Source organism: Rhineura floridana, chromosome 4 (genome assembly GCF_030035675.1).
Source record: "Rhineura floridana isolate rRhiFlo1 chromosome 4, rRhiFlo1.hap2, whole genome shotgun sequence".
In the NCBI taxonomy this organism is placed as follows: Eukaryota; Metazoa; Chordata; class Lepidosauria; order Squamata; family Rhineuridae; genus Rhineura; species Rhineura floridana.
In genome coordinates this window covers 93,127,683-93,151,228 of record NC_084483.1, presented here as the reverse complement: position 1 = coordinate 93,151,228, position 23,546 = coordinate 93,127,683, and the positions used below count along the sequence as shown (strand labels likewise).

Below are 23,546 nucleotides of genomic sequence, written 5' to 3'. Positions count from 1 at the left end.
AAGGAATTGCTTATCTTCTCCAAAGTCCAGTGAAACTAGCATTGTTTTATTACATTTTATTATACAGCCACAACAGTGGCTGAATACTATAACCAGCATGGATTTTTCGCATTCCGCCATGTTAAATTGAAAATACCCCCATGCCATTCTGCTGCTTCCCATCAACTCATTTCAACACAAAATCTTACAAAGCTTATAGTCCTGAACTCAGAAACGCTTACTTAACAACCATCTAAGTTTTCATGGTGATACACAAAACACTTAGAGAGAATCTAGAATTGAAAGTGTAAAACAAGAGAAACAAATTCCTCTGTTGGACTTATTTTGTCAGTGGTCTCATAATTTGTTGAAACAGTGAACCTATAATGCTATTGTCTGTAATCCTATTACAGAGTGTCTGTAATCCTATTGCTGAGTGTCTGTAATCCTATTGCTGACTTGGCCCCATACTCTGACCTTCATCTTCTGCAGTTGAAAAGTTTTTAAAAAAGTATGACTGATTTTTAATTTATTTAAGAAATTTAACATTGGAGTTTATGATAGCACAGGCACACACAGTAAGAACCAATTTTCAGTGTTGTAAAAGCCAGACTAACAGCTGTTTGGCTTGGCTAATCAAGGGGCCACACCCACACCATACATTTATTCAGGACTGCATCTCCAAAGATGGAGAATTACATTTTTTGTATGTTGGTTTTCTTCTTACTTTGCTTCTTCCCTGTGTTACTACTGTTTCTACAGAGAATGTAAGTTAGAAAATTATATTTATCTCATCATTCACCCTAGAAATCAGTGTCAAATTTATTTGTATTAATTTTAAAACCTTTTTATTGCTTAGTGTCATGTGAAGACAGCTTTTTGTGTTTCACACTGGAGGTTATATTCTATTTTGGGTGCATGAACAGTTGAATCTGAAACTGCATAAAATTAGACTGACTAAATACGCTGCTACTAGGGTTGCCAGGTCAGAAGCATCCCAAAACCTGAGATTTTAGGGGCGGGCCCAAGTGATGTCACGGGGTGGGCCCGAGTGATGTCATTAAGCATGATACATTAAGCATCAACCACAGTTGCTTGGAGCATACAATTAAAAAAATATCTGACTGGAAATTAAGCTAGACATCTTAGCTAAAAGATGGAGCCTGGGTAGGGAACATTTAATCTAGCCTACTTGCTTTCGGCAAGAAAGGTTTAAGTGCACCCCCAATTACTCATTTTTTCCTGTATGTCTTTTTCTGCTTTTATTTTGTATAGATGCCCTTTTCTCTGCCCTGCACCCAGCAGAAGCTCTGGGCCAGGCGGGACGCAGTGGCATCTTGTAGAATACACACTCCCCTTTCCTGGGGTATATGATTTGTGCTGTCCCAGAGCAGATTTTGGGGTGGGCACCCCCAGTTACTTATTTTTTCCTGTATGTTTTGGTCTGCTTTGATTTTGCATAGATGCCCTCCTCCATGCCCTGCGCCCAGCAGAAGCTCTAGGCCAGGTGGGACGCAGTGGCATCTCATAGAGGACACCCTCCTCTTTCCTGGGGTATATGATTTGTCCTGTCCCAGAGCAGATTTTGGGGTGGGCACCCCCAGTTACTTATTTTTTATGATTTTATGACATCATTATATATTTATGATAATATCAGAAGTCTGATATTTTAATTGCATAAATGTATTGTTATTCTTGATGGGGGGAGTCCCCCAATCACAGTGATATATCATACAGGGTACCCCAACATATATTTTGGGGTTCAGAGACATGTTAAGTTTGGTTTGAAGTTGCTGTAGTGGTCAACTCTTCTTCTTTTTTAGTGTTTTGAACTTTCAAGCAAATAAGGAACTGGGAACTAGGAACCAACTTCAGCGTTGTATCAGTTAAATAGATTAAACAGTCATGGGGCGGCGGCTGACATTTTGGTGTATATCTCGGGAACCAGACCACCTAGAAACTTACTTTTTTTTTAAACTGAAGCTGAGAGTCTGGAGATTAAGGGGTGCTAGCCGGAGAGCCAGAGGGCCCCCCAAAAACCCAGAGAATCTGGCCAAAAAACAGAGACCTGGTAACTCAAGCTGCTACTTAAGCAATGAATCTAGCTGTTGGAAAAAACATACTTGGCCTGACCAAGATGCATATGTTCAGCCTGCTATGCTTAAACCACTTCACTTAAGGAAAGGTGGGCATAGTCAATTAGACATAGAGCACACCTAGAATATATTTTACTTTCCACTGTTTTATATTGTGAAACTGAGACACTCTTCATGTCCATTGGAGACTATTATGCAGAATAGCCAGTGCCAATATTCCACAATTGCTTTTGGATTTTTTTCATGTAAATTATATAAAGTGTTGCTGTACTTCACATATTCACAGAAACAGAAGCAAAAGAACATAATTTACTATAGGAAACTTCACTAAAATTGCAAAGTAAATCAAACATATTTAAAGTGACTATCTGAACTACATCAACTGTCTTAATGTTGTTGCTTCCTCCCTGCTAAAACAACATCAGCACAGCACATGCCTTCTTTCTGTTATTTGGGCTGATTGCAGGTATTGTCACCACTCACCATATGCTCAGAGGCACATGTTACCAAATTCTTCCAAGCTACACAGGAAATGGATTGGACTGTGAAAGACCAACCCAAATTGTGTTTGCATTTTTACAAATTTGTAGGGTAGTACAATATCTCAGACAGGAGGTCATGTCCCCCACTCCTCTGGTGCATTCACTATAGCTGCCCCTGCTTTGTAAAGTTTGATAGAAATATCTGTTATCTATAGGTACATTCTTAAACTGCAAGGGTGTTTTGCCTACTAGTGAATATTGATTAATATGTAAGGCTGCTTACACAAAATTGACACGGTACAAAATATTACTACAAAACGCATGTTAGAAACAAAAACAAAGCAACAAGCTTAATTGCTTAACAAGCAATTAAAAAAAACAAGCACAAATTTTAAAAGCAGATAATACAATAGAATATTGTGAGCCATGGGATTGTACTCCCCCTCCCCTCCTCTGGCTCCCAATTTTTTTGCCAGCCTTAACTAGGGTTCTCTCTTAACCAAGATTTTTAACTGGGATAGGTTGCTTCCATAGTTAAGAGGGAAGCTCATTAGCAGTAACTGATTACTATTAGTTCTGGTGAAACACAACAGCACAGTTAAGGCAGGGCAGGAGGATTCTCATGAGAGGAGGGAAGGACCAGGGGATAGAGTAGAGGATCCTGTGGCCCCCTTGCAATCTTATAACAATGCTTAAGTTTCATCTAAAAATGTGTTGAACATCTGATATCTCTGGTTAAAGTTTTTATACATCATAGCACCATTTTGAGGCCTCCAACTTTCCTGTTTTGCTCTCTCACTGTTATTGATACATATTTATTTATGTCTATATTCTAATGTAAATGTAAATTTTGGGGGGAGAAGTAGAACTGCAGGACTGGTAAAATCTCAGTGTTACTATGTACATAGCTTCTAAACCTTGTGTTACCTCTCTTAAAGTACCTCCTCTGTCAGTGATGTTCTTCTCTGAATTGACCATGCTGTTTCTGTGAACAATTTGTCTTTGTCCTCTTACTACTTTGTCATCTGGTATTTTAATTAGATTTCTCATTTTTTTATGTATGTTACTGCAAACATTCCCCTCTTGACAAGCAATTGACATAAAAGGGAAACATCATTTCTTTTGCATGATACACTAAAAAAAATTAAATCTCAAGACATTTAAACATCTTCTTTCCTTATATCATTTCCTCATGGAAAACCTTCAGGGGGGCACATGCCAGCTGTGGGTATAATCAACAGCAAAAATGTGCAGAGCAATGGATGTGATTCTTACCTTTCACAGCATGCTAGGATGCAGCCACACAAAAACTAGAGGTTTCCACACCTCCATCCAGACAACCAAGAGGCATTACCACTATTCCAGGATACATCCTAGCCAATCAAAATCACTCCGAAGGGCACAGGGTAGGGCCAACAAGGAATGTCGCTCCAGGGACAAGGTGTGGCCTGTAGAGAGTCCCAAGGCACAGATAAGGAAGTCAAGAGGACCACACTTGGCTCCTAGGCCTGCTATTCCTCTAACCCTGTTTTATAGCATGACGTCAGAGGAATCAAGAAAAAAGGTGTATTGCTTTTGTGCCGGCGATCAGGACCGGGTTTCTTCAAGCTGTGGTTAAGATGAGATCGCAAATACATCTTTTCTTAAAATCCAATATTCTTTATTCTTCCAATAAAGCAAATAGATTGTTTTTGTCAGAGTTTCCTTTTAACTGGCTTATTTTTAAATGAGCTTTTCTATATTTGTTGCCTGAGGCTGCAATGCTAACCCCACTTAACTGGGAGTAAACTTCATTGAATTCAATGGGACTTGCTTCTGAATAGACATGGTTAGGACTGTGCTGCAAGTCATCGACTTCTTTTATCCTCAAGGATAAATACTCTGTCCTCATACTTTACACACTACTTTATTTATAATTAGCAAGTCTTCTGATTGATGCAATAGCACAAGGTATAAGAGGTATTATAGTATGAAAAATCAAACCTCCCCCCCTCCCAATTTATGGTGTAATCCTAAACATCTCCACTCAAAAGTAATCACAGTGAGTTCAATAAAACTTCCTACCAGATAGGTGTGCATAGGATTTCAGCCTCATCTCTTTAATTAGCCTCAGTCATAAAATCATTATTCTTTCAAATGTTAAAACACTATCAGTCCTGAATCATTTTTTCTTCAAAACCTTTAGATATATTTATTTACTGATAGGCAAAAAAACTTGCAGTTTAAGAAGGTAACTTTATTATTATTATTATGATTTATTTCTATCCCGCCTGTTGGCCAAAAGGCCCTAAAGGCGGCTTACAAAAAATAAACACAAATATAGAAATACATATCAATAAAAACAGAACAATTTACAAACATTAAATAACAAAGTAATAACATTATCAAAAACCAACAATAGGAACTTGCAATGAAAATACAATAACAAATCACACTTTCCTAACACTTTCCAAATAAATTCCTAACAATTAGACAATGTCTACTAGTTCTTACATCAGTATGTTGACATCAAAACATGATACCACTGAGGTGTCCGGCTGCTACAGCATCTGCCAGTTCTAATATAGGAAAAGGAGCAGGAGCAGTCCAGCTCTTTGCTAACATAGGTAAGCAGTACTTCAACTTGATCACGGGGATGAAGCGGTGGACGTTCCGGCTCTCGTAGGTCCTTGCAAAGGTGGAAATGATGGGCTCGGAAAGAAAGGAAAGGGGTGGAGGCCTGCTCGGCATAGATGGATCTGCCCACAGGGGAGGCCCCGGAGCTGAAGCTCATATCTTCAGAGAGTTGGTATGGGTCCGCCATCATGGCTGGGTTGGACAATGAGAGGCACAGTGGGGAGGGCGGCAGCAAAAAGACACGGTGGTGAAGACAGGCAAGCAGCGCTTCGTGGCTCTGGGGCTTTCAAAGGTGAAGGTGGTACAGCTGTCCCTGCACCAAACTGGACAACAAAAAGCACAGCAGGGAGGGTGGCGGCAAAGAAGATGCAGCGGCATCTATAGGTAGGTTGGCTACTATAGCCAACAGATATTTCTATCAAACTTTTAGAAGCAGGGAAATTGGGCAGCTATAGTGAATGCACTAGGGAAGCAGGAGACCTGACCACCTCTCTGAGATATTGGACTGCCCTACAAATCTGTCAAAATGTAAACACAATTTGGGTTGATCTTTCACAGTCCAATCCACTTCCAGTGTAGCTGTAGAAGAAGGAAGAGAGGAGGAGAGGAAGAGGGGAGGGGGAGGGGAGATGAAGGGAAGGAGGAGAAAGCCAGGTCTGATCATTTGCATGCTTACTGAGTTCAATGGGATTTACTCCTAAAACTAGGTAAAACTGACCATGGGGGAGGAGCAGGGGGAGGGGAGAGTAGAGGGAAGGAGGAAGGGGGGAGAGGGGAGCAGAAGGAGGGGGAAGAAGGGGATTGGAAGGGGAGTGGGAGGGGGAAAGAAGGGGGAAGGAAGGGGCAAAAGGCAGGTGATGGGAGGAAGGAGGAGGGGAGGCAGGTTTGATCATTTGCATGCTTATTGAGTTCAATGGGGTTTATTCCCATGCAATCATGCTTAGGATAGGTAAACTGATCATGGGGGAATGTAGGAGGGAGGGGGCAGGGGGAGGGAAAGGAGGGGATTGGAGGGGGATGGGGAGGGGAAGGGAGGATTAAGGAAGAGGAGGGAAGGGGCAAAAGGGAGGTACTGGGAGGGAGATGGCAGGTTTGATTATTTGCATGCTTTTTAAGTTCAGTGGGATTTACTCCTGTGCAATCATGCTTGAAATGGAAATGGACTGTCTTCAAGTCGATTCTGACTTATAGCAACCCTATGAATAGGATTTTCATGGTAAGCGGTATTCAGAGGTGGTTTACCATTGCCTTCCTATGAAGCTTCATGGCTGTGTGGGGATTCGAACCCTGGTCTCCCAGGTCGTAGTCCAACACTCTAACTACTACACCACACTGGCTCTCTACAGTCATGGTTAGGATAGGTAAAACTGACTGTGGGAGAGGCAGGGAGGGGAGGGGGAGGAGAGGAGATTGGGTGGGTGGGCACTGGGCAGAGGGGAAGCCCCTTTCCTTTCCAAAAGGAAAACATTGTGAACAGTATCATTCTTTTTCAGGGGTTCCCCCACCTTTTTATTCTACAGCAGGCACATGTAGCCTCCCACCCAAATTTAAACCAAAGCTGTCCCTGGCTACTTCCACAACAGACCTTTCTTCCACTTTAGACAGTCATGGCTTCTCGCAAAGAATCCTGGGAAGTGTAGTTAGTGAAGGGTGCTGAGAGTTGCTAGGAGAGGCCCTGTTCCCCTCACAGAGCTTTAATCAGAGCGGCTGCCTATTAACCCACACTGGCCACTGGACCTCTGTCAGGGGAATAGGAGTTTCCTCTCAGCACTTTCACAAACTACACTTCCCAGGATTCTTTGGGGGAAGCCACGACAGTCTAAAGTGAAATAAAGGTCTGGTGTGGGTATGGCCCCGATTAGGCAAGCCAAGCAGCTGTGAGTTTGGCTTTTAGAACACTGACAGTTGGTTCTTACTCAGCATGCCTGACGTTATCACTGAGTTCAATTATTAAAATTTCTTAAATTAATTAAAAATCGGCCAGGCATTTTTTTAACTTTTAAACTGCAGAAGATGATAGTCAGAGTATGAGGTAAGGTCGGTAATAGGATTACAGGTACTCTGCGAACATGGCTGGTTTTTAATGAATTTCAACAAATTATGAGATCTCTGACAGAAAAAAGTCCAAAAGGGGTCTGGTTTTTTTTCTCTTTTTACACTTCAACTCTCAATTCTTTCTGACGGTTTTGTGTATCGCCATGAAAATTTAGAGGGTTGTTAAGCAAGAGTTTCTGAGTTCAGGACTATAAGTTTTGTAAGGTTTTGTTTTGAAATGAGCTTATGGGAAGCCTCAGAATGGCATGCGGGTATTTTCAGTAACACTGAGGAATGTGAAAAATCCATGCCGACTGTAGTACACAGCCACTCTCGTGGTTGTATACTAAATCCTCTTTTGTATCTTCTAGAGTTGCACAAATGTTCCTAATTTTAAATGTCTGCTTACACTTTTTGTTCCTTGTTGTTTAAACCAGAATGCTTTCTTTCTGTACATAAAGTTGGAGTTAAAAACTTTGAGAAAAGTATGCATCATGTATTACGTAACTGAAAGTTACACATGCCCTACATATCAAACAGAACATTGACTTAAAATATAACTTGACTTTAAAGCATGCTCTTTTTGTACTGTAAATATATCTATTATTTATTTGTTTGTTTATTTGTTTATTTATTTGTTTGTTTATTTATTTATTGCACTTGTATACCACCCCATAGCCGAAGCTCTCTGGGCGGTTTACAGCAATCAAAAACATTAAAACAAATATACAATTTAAAACACATATTTTAAAAACAATTTAAAACACATATCTATGAAGCTGTGTAAAAGCTGTAGAACTCCAAATGTGCAAACTTCAGCATTACATAAACCCTGAGATTACACAACCCAAAGTTGAGCAGGCCTCAAAATTACACAGTCCCAAATCTGTACTCAAATTACAGAAAAACCTAACTTGCACAGATGCAAGTTATTCATCCTTTTCATTTGAAATAATTCATAATCACATGATGTAAAAAATTATCAGATGTTTTATAATCTAACATATAGAATAGAACCCTAAATCAGTTCCATATTATGATGAATCTAGAGTACTGAAGTCCAAAGTGAAACAATATATATCCTTCGCTGCAATATTTTGTTTACCAGTTTTCAGTGTTGCTTGTACACCTTTGTACTTACATGAGAAAAATATTATCTGTAAGCAAAAAAGCAAAAACAGGACAGTCCTCTATCACCCTCCTCTGAGGACAACTCCAAAGAAGGTTTTTGTCAGTTGACCTTCACCACCCAGCTACAGTGGCCTGGTTTGCATGTTGTGCTAAGCCAAACCATGGCTTGGCACAAACACATAAGGGTTCAGGTTCTGGGAGAGGAGATCTTGACTCTTTTGCTCCTCCCCGATTATTCTCTTGCTGTGCTGTCCTGAGCTACGCCATATCCTCCCCTGGACAAACCATGAGCACAAACCATCAGACAAGCCTTTGTTTGCAGCTCATAGTTAGTCTAGACTAAGCAACTATGATCTCCTCCTCAGGAGCTTGTACACTCAAACATTCACAGTAAGCAATGGCTTGGCTTAACATGATGTGCAAACCAGGCCAGTGTGTGCTAAAGGTGCTACTCTGCCACTGCTGGTAGAGATATTGGATGGACCCAGAAGAAAAATCCTGTTATTGGCAAATCTATGTTTATTCCTGTATGAAGTGTAAAACTGCCATGACACACTGGACAAATGTGCTTCACCTATTTGGGAATTAAAGGTAACACAGCCATATGTGTGAATAATAGATAGCAACCTTGAAATAACATGTTGGCTGAGAAGCTACTATATCTCTCTTATGCTGCTCAAATTTCCATCATACAATTCTAACTAAAAATAGTTTTATAATACCCATTGTGCATTGTAAAAAACTGAAGTATCACATGCACCTACATTTTTAGACAAAAGTTTGTTATGAGACCATCATGTGCCAATGGAAAGTTTTTTAAAAATACCAGTCAAATAATATCTGGATTTTTTCTAGGCTGTTGTCTAGTATTAGGACTTCCGTTAACTTTTGAAGGCTCGCTTCAAGCTCTGCTGCAGAAAGGTCTTAACTGAAGGCCTGCCACATCATGATCTCATCCTAAAGTTAGGCCACTTCTGTTCCTTTGATTTCCTTCAGCTATATTTTCAATGGCCCAAGCAAATATTAGTGACACCCTTCTTGAAGTCGGTATGAGTAGAAATGGGCTACATTTTCATGAATTTCAATTCACTATGTTGAAATTTGCATCTTCAACAGCAAGGACTTTTTGTCAAACAGCTAAGCAATTAGCCTGAAAATCAAAAGCGCTTCTGTGCTTTTCGTCCAAGTCCTTGACATCAATCTACCTTGGAATCAACTGTATAAAATCTCTTTGAGATGGATTTTCAAGACTCCAGGGAATCTCTGCATGAAAAATGGGGATACATATAAATAAATCCTTGGGGAGACGCATCTAACTCTTACAGGTCACTTTGGCAGGTAGACAGGGCTGACCACTTGTCAATCACCCGATGTCACTGGGATATCAGGTGAAATATTTTCCTTTGCCCACATCCTTTCAAATTCCTTTGCCCACATGGCTTGATTTCAAACCAGAGAGGCAAAGGAAACCTTTCCCTTTATACTGCTTTTGACCACGTGGATTGAAATCAAATCACCAGGGCAAAGGAAGTGGGGTTTGCAGCTTCCTCCAATCAGCTGCATACTCCATTTTTTGTGTGCAAACTATGTAATCCTGTGTGCCTACAGTTTGACTTGTGCAGGAGTGGGGGACATTGAGGTGTCCAAAGAGAGAATTTAGACAGAATTTCTGTTGCTATGTACCCTCAGGCAAAAGGGATTAAAAGAGCCCTTTGCCCATTTCTCTGGGAGTATGGAAGTCAATCAGTAAGCACAGTCAATATTGTTAGTCCTTCAGTCTTTACTCAATAAAAAGAAAACTATTAAAATTAGTGGGACTCAATGTAAGAAGCACATCTCAACTGCAAAGGATGTTTAAACACTAAACCCAATGTTTCAGCTACTTATCTGAGTTAAAGCGCATTGCAAACCAATTTTTTAAAAAATCGTAATGATCCATCCTATTGGTGTAATAGAGCCATGCAAAAAGAGCAGAGTGGAAATTAAAACTAATTTACTCACAGGAAATTAACCACAGTAAGGAAGGAGGTGTTAATTGCCTGAAGACAGCACAGAGACAGAAGCATCTGCAAATACTTGAAAGCAAAACATCAATAATGTGTAAAGCCAAGCGTCGAACTGAAGACATACATTAGAGGAGTTCAAAGTAACAGTCAGGCAACATTTTGCTAATGCACTCAAATTTTCTCTTCCTGTTCTGAAGTGGTAAGTGAACTTCTAAATGGCTCTGCAGAATCATCCAAAACATTTGGATAATTGGGAACCTCTGTAAATGGTGGCACTTTTTACACAGGTTTACATCAAGAGGACTAGAGAACCTATGGTATACTAAAGGTTATATCCAGTGCAGGCTTTGCACTTCTACTTGCACTAGGCAGGGCTCTCTATTTTCTCCTATCCACTGCCTCTCCTTATGCACCCCGAAAAGGTGCTCCTGGGGCTTGGGGGACCATCCAGAATAGTAAGGGATATGGCACAGAGGACTGTAGTAGGTTGGGAGAGTTGGCAAAAATCCAGTGCCTTGCCTTGTGTGAGCAGAAACACTTAGCTATTAGCCCAAACCTATAATTGTATGCAGTCTAAGAATCATTGGATAAATAAAATGTTGGATTTCACTATGAAAGAAAAATAGAACACAAAAATATAAAAACTACTTTATGCAACAGCATATTCTCATCAGCAGAGAACCACACTAAGAATGATTTCTCTGCAAAGAACGTGGTAAACTCTGCACAGGTTTCCTGTTTTCTTTTTTACAAAAAACCTACACACGTAGACTGGATTCACAATAGGTTTCAAAATATTCACGATGATAGGAAACAGAGTGCACCTCTAAATGTCCAGGGGGGTATGCAATAATAATTCCACATCCAGAGAATGCTACTTACCTTGTCTAACAGCTAAGGTTGTGGTATAGACCAAAAATAGGAGAATGTAGTTCAGGAAACTCTGAAAGACTGGAGTGTTGGCGTGAAAATCATCTGACAAATACTTGCTGGTCAGGCTAATACCGCAGATAAGCAGGGAAAGAACCTGCCCAAGAGCTATAGATAGCAGGAGTTCCCTAAAAGGAAACAAAGAAGATATAGATACAACATAATCAGAATTACTAGAGAGCCAAGAAATTCCTCCAACCCACAAACAGGCTAAGGCCAATTCTGAAAATGTTCAAGATGACTCCATGATACGCAGGCCACAATTGACCCCACAGCCCTTAGCAATCAAAAAGCAATATTTTCTAAATATACAGCCCCAGGACCAACACCAGGCATGATTGAGCCCTTGGGCACTAGCCTGCCTTGGGCCTGTGGTGTCTTAGTTCAACCCCCATATACAGGCAGTGCAGAGCTAATAAGCCCACCCGCATGTCCCACCTAACTCTCCTGTCCCCGTGAATGACATGTGCGCTATGTGCGCATGCCTACCAGGGCATGAGCCCCTTAGGGAAACCTCCACCACCATCTTGGTTGATGATAGGAATGCTCACTTTAGCACACACGTCATTCACAGGGACAGGAGAGGGTGGGACATGCAGGCTGGCTTATTAGTCTCGTGCCACCTATATGGGGGGGTGTTGGGTTAAGGCTCTAACTGTATTGTGGGGGTGTCTGGGAGCTTCCTCTCCACAATCTGTGGCAGGGTTGGGATGCTGCTGTGGATCACGGAACTGGAGTGCTACCCTCCCATCCTAAGGAGAGGGCCTTCAGGGGCTCCTCTGGGTCACAGGGGCTCTCAGCCAGGACCCAACCTGGCCATCATTTGGTGCCAGCCCTGTACAGCTCAATGCACAATTCTGGTGGAATTCTGAGCACCCTGCAAGCTTGTTGTTCACTGCAGTGTTAGAGGTGAACAGTGGATCTGTCACAGAGAAATGTCTGTGACATTTGTATCTCACTGTTTTTCCAATGGGCTCAGAGATGCTTGCTCAGGATTCCCAAGCAGTCTCTCACACAAGTAGTGTGCAGGGTCAGATCTACTCAACTTTGGCTGTAGAAGAATTCAAAAGCCACACACAACTTCCAAATTACCTCGATGGATGGAGCAGGTAGAAACCCTAGTAAATGCTTTCAGTATTTGTAAAGGGCATGCTTCACACCTATGTTCAGTCCCTGGCATCTCCAGGTAAAGTTAGGAAAAACCTAGGTCTGAAACCCTAGGGAACCAGCACTAGTCAGTGTAGACCACATTTGGGGAACCTCCAGCCTGCAGGCCTAATCAGGATCACCAGCCTCCTGTCTGGGCCCATGAGGCTGTTCCCCTCCAGCCATGAACATTTGTTACTCACATAATGTCAAGTGTGAGACAGGTGAAGCTGCAGCTAAAGTGCACTTGTACTTGGCACTGTTTAAATTTGGCGCCAGATGACATCAGGCGGATCTTGATAAAGCCATGCCACTTGCTTCAGTATCAATTTTTCATCATCATCATCATTATTGTTGTTATTATTATTAATATTGTTATTATTACCTCCCCTTCACCCAAAGGTCATATAATTAAAAACAGCTGAAAACAACCCAACCTCACAGAAAAAAGGGTGGGTCCTAAAAATATACATATCAGGTGTTGAAGGCCAGGGTAAAGAGGTGTGTCTTCAGCATTCACCAAAAGTTGTACAATGAAGTTGCCAGATGCACCTCAGTGGGGAGGGAGTCCCATAGCTTAGGGGCTGCCAGCCACAGAGAATGCCCTCTCCCAGGCCAACCCCACCTGAACATCTACGGGTGATGGAATTACCAAAAGGGCCCCCTCGACTGATCTCTACACCCAAGAGGGTCTTGTTGGGAAGGAGGCGGTCTTTCAGATATTTGGAACCTAAGTCATTTAGGGCTTTAAACATGAGCACTGTTTAAATTTAGCAGCAAATGCAATCTGTGCTGCTGTCAGTTGGGTTCAGATCAACTTGGAGCAGTGCAGCTTGCATCCAGCTTGGCTCCTGATTGTTCCATTGCAAGTGTAGCTTCTATTCAGTGCTGTTCACATTTGGTGCCAGATGCAAGCTGTGCTGCTTCATCCGGGGGTCAGATCCATTTGCATCATATGAAGTTAGGAGGGCACCTTAGCTACCTATCAGAGGTAGCTGTCAGGCCCCCTCCTGTGGTCACCACCCTGTCACGGTCCCACCTCAGGGTCCTGGTCTCTTAACGGTTCTCTCACCGGCCCTAGCACAGATCTCTCAAGATCGCACTGCTAGGCACCACCACCTGACACTCTCTGTAAACAATATTGCCTTGAGACCGTTCCTTAGTCTCCTCCTGGCCTATTGCTATGTTGTGTCTGGGTGCACTTACAGGCCACAACCCCCCTGTATCTTTGTGCCTATAAAGATTACAGCCCTGCGTTGTTTTGGATACCTGCTGATGTTACACTACCTCTTCACTGCTGCCACCATTGATACTGTTTCCCAACCTTGGTATATGCCCTGCCCACCCTTCTGGTCTGTGAAACCCAGCCAAAGATCAGGAGTTTTGGTAAACCAAGAACAATTTATTTACACAGGGAATAACAAGGTTACTTAAAGGTTCAGTCAACATGCATGTGGTTTCATAAGATGTGTTACTCTTTATCTTTCTTAGTCATAATAACCTGCCTCACTACCCACCTAAATCCAATCCACCCCTCCAAAACCCAGAACCAACCACCACCCTCTCCAAAAACCCCTCTGCACTCAACCCCCTCACAACTGTCATCCTCCCATTTATACCTTCAGACACCCAGACGCTCAGCCAATCATCATACAACATCAACATTCCAACCCATGTACTCCCCCCCCTCACTCAGTCTACTTACCACATATACTCTAATATATCCGCACTTACCATATTTACAGTAATTAAATTTACAGGGGCATCACAGTAGCCTATAGCTGTTGGATCCGGCCATCCAGCCAGATTGAGTTCCTCACTTCGATGTAGACAGTACTGAGCTAGATGGACCAGTGGTCTGACTTTTTATTCATTTGTTCAATTTCTAAACCACCCTTCATCAGTTTATGATACCTGGGCAATTTACAGCCCAAACATCGAAACAATGACATTCCAATGACCATTTAAAACCAACATTAAAATTATGCTGTAAGCAGCTAAATATCAATCCACAGGTCTCGCCTCCAAATGCCTGGGTGAAGAGGTATGTCAATAACTAGTTCCAGAAACCAAATAATGAAGATGTATCATAAATCTGCATTCTCTGTTTCTACCACATTCCTGGGTTCTAGTGATAAGTTTGAAAACGTGATAGAAACAGCCTGGATATGAAGAGGAGGCACATACATTTTTATGAGGATGACTGATGCAATGCTTCTTTCTTTTGTATTCTCATATCTCTGCCCAAATATAAGAAATGAAGCTCAAGCGCACTTAAGTCCTTCTAGATGTCACACACCACTTTTCCTAACTCTATTCTCCCATGTCTCATTCATACATTGTATTACTTTTTCATCTTTTTCTTTTTCTTTCTTCAACTTCAATAAGATGTACTAATTTTAATTGTCCTGCCCTTTAAAAAAAAAAATCTCTTGATGCCAAAGAACCTGTTGTTCATTTTTATCTTGGGTTATTCTTGTCTTTCAGCACTTGCCCTCTCCCTTTGTCCCTGGTCTCCCTTCATCCCTATTCTCTTCTTCTCTTGCTGCCAATTAGCCCGCTTCCCTTGCTCACAAGGCACCATTGCACATGCTGCAGATAGAGACAGAGACAGAGACCTTGCCATTTTTCTTTAAAAGAGTGACTACGTGGCTTAAGAAGTAATGAAGTGAACAGAGTAATCCACCTGAGATTTTTATTTACTTATTAATATATCATAAAACTTTTTTAAAAAACGGATCTTCTTTACACAGACTGTTGTCACTACAAACCCTTCCACTGATCATTGTATTGCAGCTGGGAAGATACATGGCTGAAAGAACAGCTTTGTTAGTAATCATGTTTTTACCTTTCTCATGAACAAGCCTCCAAGTGTTGTGTGTCAGTGCCAATCAGGGAATGAAAATGATCAAATAAGCAAAATGAAAGAACAGGGTCTAATGTGGGTTTTTTCTTTCTCCTATGGAGTGTGCTGAAAAAGTCCCACATGATTCTCAAACCTGAAAAGCCCTGGCTCATTTGCACCTTGGATATAACTACTGCTACACAATTCCTCTTGTCCTGTGTAATTTGGGTCCTGTGATGCACCAGAGGCATGACTTACCATTTATGATGTACTGTTCCTTTAAATCTTACACTACTTAAACTTTACACTTTTCAGTTTGGTTCCACTTTCTATTTGTCTTTAGCCCTATTCAAGAATTCATTAAAAAATGGAAAAGCCCCGGGTGAAGACTTTCTCTTACCAGAGGCCATTAAACAATTCTCTGACTGGTGGGCCCCATTTCTGGCCCGCTTATTTACCAAAATAAATGACACAGGCGTAATCCCTGAGGCCTGGAGATGTAACATCATCATCCCTATTTATAAAAAGGGAGATCCCTCTAACCCTGCCAACTTCCGGCCAATCAGCCTGCTGAACGTAGTTTCCAAACTCTACGCCAAATTTCTTTTAATTAAACTAGAAGACTGGGTTCTGGCACAACAGATCATTCATCCAGAGCAAGTAGGTTTTTGTAAAGGTTCCTCCCCAACCGATCATTGCCTAACTCTCCATTTTTTGGCAAAACAGTCCATCGCCGGTCCCACCCGACATTTATACGCAGCATTTGTTGACCTGGCTGCGGCGTTTGATTCGATAGACAGGAACGCTCTGTGGCATAAGTTGCACAAACTGAATATTGATCTACACCTTCTACATTTAATTCGCACTTTATATGCTGATACATTTGCTCTGGTAAGAATTCCCTTTTCTGGAGCCCTCTCCGACCCGATCGAGGTAGAGAGAGGCGTTAAGCAAGGATGCCTGTTAGCCCCCCTGCTTTTTAACCTATTTTTAAATGACATTATCCCTTTTTTATCAGGACCTCAATTTCCCCCCCCCCTCAATTGGCCAAAGGAAAGTCTCAACACTTCTTTACGCCGATGACATGGTCCTTCTTTCCATAGTCCCTATCGGCCTCAGAAAGTTGTTGAGATCTCTACAGACCTATTGTACAAAGGAAAATCTGAATATAAACTATGCTAAAACTAAAGTTTTAGTATTTGGAAAGAAATTCCAAGGCCATCGTTGGTATATAGCTGAACATCAGCTAGAGCAACCCCGGGAATTCAAATATTTAGGCATTTATTTCTCGGACACCCTCTCCTGGCAATACCATCGACAATATACTAAACTGCTCGCATCTAAGACAGTAGGGGCAATACTAAAATTTTTCCGCACTATGGGTGGCAATCAGATCCAACCAGCATTAAAAATTTATAATGCCAAGGTGATCCCTCAGATCTTATATGGAGTCTCTGTTTGGGGTTGGGATAACCACACTGTAAAAGCCCTAGAAACAATACAAAACAGCTTTCTAAGACGCTTACTATCTCTCCCGATGGGAACCTCAGCAGCAATGATGCGAGCTGAGACTGGTTCCCCTCCCCTTATAGCACATATACATTTTACTCTTTTGAAGTTTTTAAGATCTCCCAAAGAGTCTCAGACTAGGGTACTACTCCAGTTATGCCTTAACCACTCTTCTGCCTTTGCCCTATGGGGCTCTAAGCTAAATAACTTGTTATCAACATACCATCTCTCAGCATTGGAGTTTAATTTAGACTTAAACAACAAATCTCTACGTGAACATATATTCCATCACTCCCTGAAATTAGATATGCTAACTATTACCAACTCAAAGGTTTCTCCCTGGTTCTGGCATTTTAAATTCATTCCTCAATGCGCTACTTATCTCACACAACCTACACCCTCTGCTCTTAGACAGGCATTCACAGCCGTACGCTTTTTTTCCCTTCCAAATGCCGACAGGGAAGGCCGATTAGCTAGTGTTCCTAAGGATCAAAGGATTTGCGTCTGTGGTTCTCCTACACTGGAGGACCTCCCTCACGTATTGCTCTATTGTCCAATATATATCCAACCTAGATCTAGATTCCTTAAGAAATGGCTAGACATTCCCTGGCTTATCTCATCCGATGAAAAAATTATTTTCTTAATGGCTGATCATATCCGAGAAGTAACTCATAATGTATCCCTTTTCATAATAGCGGCCAGAAAACTTCGGGCAAATCACATTGCCTTATCAAATATCATCTAGGTAATACTTTTCCCCCGGTATTTCCCCCCCACACACGATTGTTCTTAATCTCTCCCTGTTTGATTTGAAATTATTGTATTTATATCGTGTTTGTATTGTATTTTTACTGTATTACTTGCGTTGGCCTCCGGCCCTGCAATTCAATTTAATAAACAATAAATCACAACACGCATAATTCACGTTGCTGTTATGTAACACTGTCCATCTAGAAGCCCAGCATGGCCAACAAGGAAACTCGGGCAACTGCCAAAAGTTGTTTGTTGAAAGGCCATTCCCAACTTGTGGCTGTTGCTCTCGACACTTCATCGGCACCCCCGCTTTCTCCATCGTTATTACTCCATCTAGGGTTACACCTAGGTCTAGGACTTCAAGCGCGTACTATGCCAGATTCTATGCTAAGCTGGGGCAGGGAAATGGAGTGTAATGTTTTACTTATCGATTCCCAAGTCTCCATCTTCTTCCTATCAAGAGAAAGTTTTGCTCAGCTTAATATAAATTAAAATATTTGTACAATTTGCATAAGCAATCAGGACAGAGGGAATACATCATTTAAAGCAGTGAGAGAAGCACAACATGCTTCTGCACACAGAAGTATCATTAAACATTGTTCAGGATCAAGACTCAGTCACTGTTATGATATGAGCCAACTATTCCCATACCATTCACTCACTGTGATTATGCTAGGTGATGTCCCATGTAATTGTAACGACTGGTGGGATGCAACCCAAAGGATCTCCTATTTCTGATCACAGCACGCAAATAAAGTTTTCAAAACTGGCATTTGCTATTACTGATGGCTTGTTCTACTCTTGCATTATACCAGTTGGTATCCTTCCTTGCAAGCCCAGAACCCAGCATGCATTTCAGAGGATGAATACATAATTGATTAGGCAGGTGTGCATAGTGTGTCAAGACATGCAGTGTACAGACAAGACCAAAATTAAACCTGTGAACTACTTCAAAACAATTGCCAGTGTGAACCTACAAGATCCTTTAGTGCCCGTAAAGATAAGCTTAGATCTCCCAGTAAGTAAAGCCTTTCAGTTTTAGATACAAGTTAGAATGTGATGGTTCCAGTTTATTGGTTTTCCCTGAGGCTCCAAGATAAATATTTGCCTTGCTCACTCACTTTGAGTGCAATGAGACAGTGTGACAGCTTTTGACAGCCTGGCAAATTTATTACGGGCTTGACACATGTTGATGGAATAGAGTAGGTAAAAGGAGAAAAAAATTAAGGGCACTGATCTCATTTTCCTGCTTTTAATAGAGTTTTAAATTGCAAGGTGTCTGGATGAGTTTATGCTTAGTGGAAATAAGAAGTTCAAAAGGGAGAGTGCCGTCGATTTCAAGCATTAGTGGAAAGTAGCTCGTCTCGGGAACAATGCTCCAGCGCTACATATTCAAAGGCCTCAAATTTATCAAGAGATGTAAAAGCTAACTGAACTGCCGCAAAATGAAGCCTTTTAAGAAGTAAATTCAGAATGGTTTATCTTAATGAAGAAAAATCAGACCCTGTCTTTTATATAGAATATTCAGTCCATATGATCTTTCATATGGAGGACATGTAACAATTCACTGCTTTCTAGTTTGTTCATCCATCTGTCCTCTAATGCAGAGGTTGTCTGGCATTTTCAAAGTGCTGTTTTGACCTTTAAAGCCCAGCATAGCTTAGGATTGCCTGTTTCCATATGTAGCTATGTGGAGGAAGCAGGCAGTGGAGAGAGGGGGGAGGAGCAAGGTGGGCAGGGAGGTTGGCACAGTGCAAATGCACCAGTGGAGCCAAGCCAGTGCCCCTCCTGGTCTGTTTGCACCATGCTGATCTTGCCATTCTCCCTCCCTGTCAGCAGCAGTGACTCAGCTGTCCAGAGGTCAGGCAAGAACCACCATATCACCCCACCATTTGCTACTGCTTACCTATAGATTAAGATCTTCACTGGAGGGCTTCCTGCAGGTGACCCTGCCATTTCAAGTGAATTGGGTGGCTATGGCAGAGAGCAAAGGACAGAGAGCAAGTCTTCTCTCTGTTGGCACCCCACTCTCCCCACAGAACTTCATATATGCTGGATATCACAGTGAACTTTTTTGTATGTGGCCCACAACAGGAACTGATACAGTAGGAATAGGGAGCCTGTGGCTACCCATATGTTGTTGGACTCCAACTCCCATCAGCCCCATTCATCGGCATGGCTCATGGTCAGGGATGATGGAGTTGTAGTCCAACAACATCTGGAAGGCCACAGGTTCTCAATCCAGTGTTGTAGGCTTTCCCAAAAAAATTCTGGACACACTTTTTATGCAAATTAGGTTTATTTGCATAGGATAATTTGCATCAGAAAAATTTCTAATACCCTAGACCAGCCTTTCCCAACCAGTGTGCTATAGCTGGCAGGAGTTGCTATAGATGGCAGCAATTTCTAAATCAAGTAGGCAAGAGCCAGTCAATTTTTTCATTGTGAAATCTAAGAGGAAAAGATCCCAGACTCATTCAGGACATCATTCAACACATTTCAATGACAACAGACATATTGTTATGCAATTATACTGCAAATTGTGCAAAGGTACTAGCAGCGAATAGCTCATATGATTACCAACTGTTTGTTTATTACATTGTTATTCCTCCCTACTTCCTCCAGGGAGCTTAGGGAGGTGTACATGCTTTTTCTCAAGCCCCTCCCCCATTTATCCCCACAGCAACCTTGTGAAATCGGTTAGACTGTTAGTGTTGCGCTGCAGCCAACTCAGAAGGGACAGGAAGGGGGGAGGCATGAGTTTCAGGCACCTCCTCAGCCAGAAGAAGCCGAGTTAGGGATTGTTGTGTCTGAGCAGGATTGTGCGGGAGGGGGGCAGCCTGCTCTCCAGCCAGTTCCCACGAGTAATGCCCTTTCTGAGGAGCCGAGCGCACCGCCCCCAGTTGATGCAGAGGACTTGGGGGAGTGAGCTTCAGAGTCAGTGCCAGCTCCTCCTTTTCCAAGCAGTTCCCGGGAGGATTCCAGCGTGGCACCGCCCCCTGACCTCGAGCCTGTTGCTCGGGAGCAGGTGTCTTCAGATGAGCTGTTGGATGCGCGTCCCCTGTCTCCTCGTTCCCGTCGCCGCGAGAAACGGACGGGGCAAAGACAGGAATTACGAAGGAGTCAGAGTTTACGTTCAAAAACATTTCCTATATAAGCCTGCTGCTCCCAGTGGGGGGTCGTTGAGTCAACTTCCTTCACACGCTGCAGAGCATGTCTAGAGTATAGTTAGGGACTTTAGTGAGTTAGTGTAGGGTTTCCTATGAAGCGCAATGCCTTTGATGTATCCATTACTTTAATAAAATGAGATTTACTTGCACACACACTCCAGCCTCATTCTTTCGGCTCTGAACGGGACAGTTAGCTGGTGACTGGTTCAAGGTTACTCCATGAATTTCAGGACCGAGTTGAGATTTGAACCCAGACTCCCTGTCCTCCGTTTAATCACTACTCTACACTGGCACTCTGCACTCAACACACACTTACCTGCAAGACTTATTTGCAGTTTCAAATTTGCCACTTATTTGCAGATAAAAATGGTTCAGAAATTCATTTAAGGTCTGCTAGTAGAACAATTCAAATTTCACAGTACCATTTTGTCCTGTTTATCTAGAACTGTTTCCGTATGGCCCATAGAATGAAGGACTGTGGGTGTGTGATTATGAGGGCAACTGCTCCCAAACTGCATTCCTGTGCTCATCGCAGCTGGTGAAGTCTAGCTAGAAGAATCTGTACCTTTACTATATTTCTGAAGAATATAACCTCAGCTATGAATCTGTTCAGCTCCACATGATTCTTCAAGTTTGCCATTACCTTCCTCTTGGTGGAATGGTATCATTTATATCCCACATTTCCTGCAACAAACTCAATCCAGTATTCACAGTCACCACTTTATCATTACAATAACCCTTTGAAATAGGTTAGGCTGAGAGACCGTGACTGGCCTAGGACTTTCTATGAGCTTCATGGCTGAGCAAGGATGTGAATCAGGTCTCCTCAGTACTAGTTCAACTTTTAAGCAATACACCGCACTACATTATTTAAGCAATTAAAGGCTGCCACCCAAGGAAGCTGCCTCCTGCATTTCTACATGATGAAAACACTTGAACATTCTTGCATTCATCATCCTAAGCACTGAAAGCTAGTCGCCTTTTATTGGTGCATGCTCAGATGCTGATAATGAAACTGTGGTTGACTGAACATGACTATGAGTTCAGATCCTGAGCAAATCAATTGGCCTGGGAATTTTCAAGTTCATAAAAGTCAGCTACGCCCCAGAAATAGGCACTGATCATGCATTATGGGCAGGGGGGCTGGCTGGGTTGGATGCCAGGGCTGACTGGATCCTGCTCTAGCTGAGCTGTCTGAAACTTTGGAAATGAAACCCAAAAAGCAATGAGTCTCCAAGCAAGCCCAAGTAAAAAAGTTTAAAGTCACAAGATGCTGGCAATGATTTTTTTTTTTTAAAGCTCAATGGCTGACCCTAACATCAAAACAGCAGGTAATTCTGGTATAAAAGCAGAAACATTTTATTAATCTAATTAAATATCACAGTTCCAAAATATATTCAATATATACTAAAAATATATACAGGGAATGACAATGGAAATGAACTGATGTATATACATCAGTGCCTGAAGTAGAGGGGGATGAGAAGTTGTGGTATAGTTGGGCCAGACTCCGTTACATCTAGGAATAGAAAGACTTGCACAGCATCCTTCCAATATTGTGCACTTCAAGGCAAGAGATCTTGAAGGTATGCTATTAAGAGTATTCATTGTCTCTCTCTCTCTTCTGGTTCACATGTCATGGATAACCAAACTATGGCTTACCAGAACCACTCAAATGTGCTCCCAGAGAGGAGCTCACATCCACTTTTCTCCTCCCTGGCTTTTCTATTGTCGTGCTAAGCTAAGGCAACTTTTGGCTTAGGGCATCATGTGAACCCAGGATAACTGTGGCATTCTTACCTTGCTAGCCTCAAGCTGTTGTGAAGAATAAACATTGGTTACAGCGTGTGGCTAGGGGAAGAGAGATTAAACACAAGCCCCAGTTTGGATGACATGCTAAGCCAAACCAAGGCTTAACTCAGCGTGGCGCAAGAGTAACAAAGTGGTTGTGAGCTCCCGTCTGGAAGCTGGCATGTTTGCAAGGGCCTGGTAGACCACAGTTTGATTTACTGTGACATGCAAACCAGCCCCCCCCCAAATCAACACTCCTTCAAAACTTTACTCCTCAAGGTCTCAGAAATTAAACCTTTGGGACAGGCAGAGAAAAGTCTATACCAGGAATTAAAAGTCCATGCAGTGAATTGCATTCATGCTGAAAAAATGCTGAGACACAGCATTCATTGTTGACCTCCAAAAGAAATCAATAGATTTCCAACCTCAAAAAACCTCTATTTTTACTGAACGTCACTGAAATGCTGATTTTGCTACTTACTGTTCAGATGCAGAGATAAAATATTATTTCCAAAAAGATGAAATCATCATGCAGATGCTTAAAACTTAGACAGGGGAAATCTCAGTGGTGTCAACAACAGATCATGATTTTAAGTTTTTAAAAGTGCTATGTGGAAGAGGAGGTCTCTATAGTTATAATCCAGTACTCACTTACCTGGGACCATGGAACTCAAAGGGACTTACTGCCACGTAGACATGAGTACGATTATATTGTAAAGCGTTAATTTACTTGCCTTGAACTACATCTGTCTGTGGAATGAGTCAAACACCATTTGAGAAGTCCCACAGTGTTCAATGAGGCTTAACACAGATCTTTGGGGTTGTTAGCTGTTTTAAAACAAAAACAAAAACTAGTTTCTTCACAAGATGGGGTGGAAATCATGGGTGGGATTCCAAGTAGTGCTCTCATTCCATCAGCACAAGGATTGCACAATGGAACGTTCTCCCCCTCTCCACCCCCCATGCACCCCCTAAATGTGGAGCAGATTTGGGGAGGGCACAGGGCACATGTGTGGGGGGAACAGGGGGGTTCTCTGGGTTCACTGTCATTGTATCTG

General features: G+C 42.1%; 1 protein-coding gene across 1 annotated transcript in view; it reads right to left on the bottom strand.

Annotated features, from left to right (window-relative positions):
- SLC35F1 (solute carrier family 35 member F1) overlaps window positions 1-23,546 on the bottom strand; it is a 341,749-nt gene that overhangs the window by 166,540 nt on the left and 151,663 nt on the right. The window contains exon 2 of the mRNA XM_061623697.1: window positions 11,227-11,402. Coding sequence (XP_061479681.1) covers window positions 11,227-11,402 — 176 coding nt within the window. The remainder of the gene's footprint in view (window positions 1-11,226; window positions 11,403-23,546) is intronic.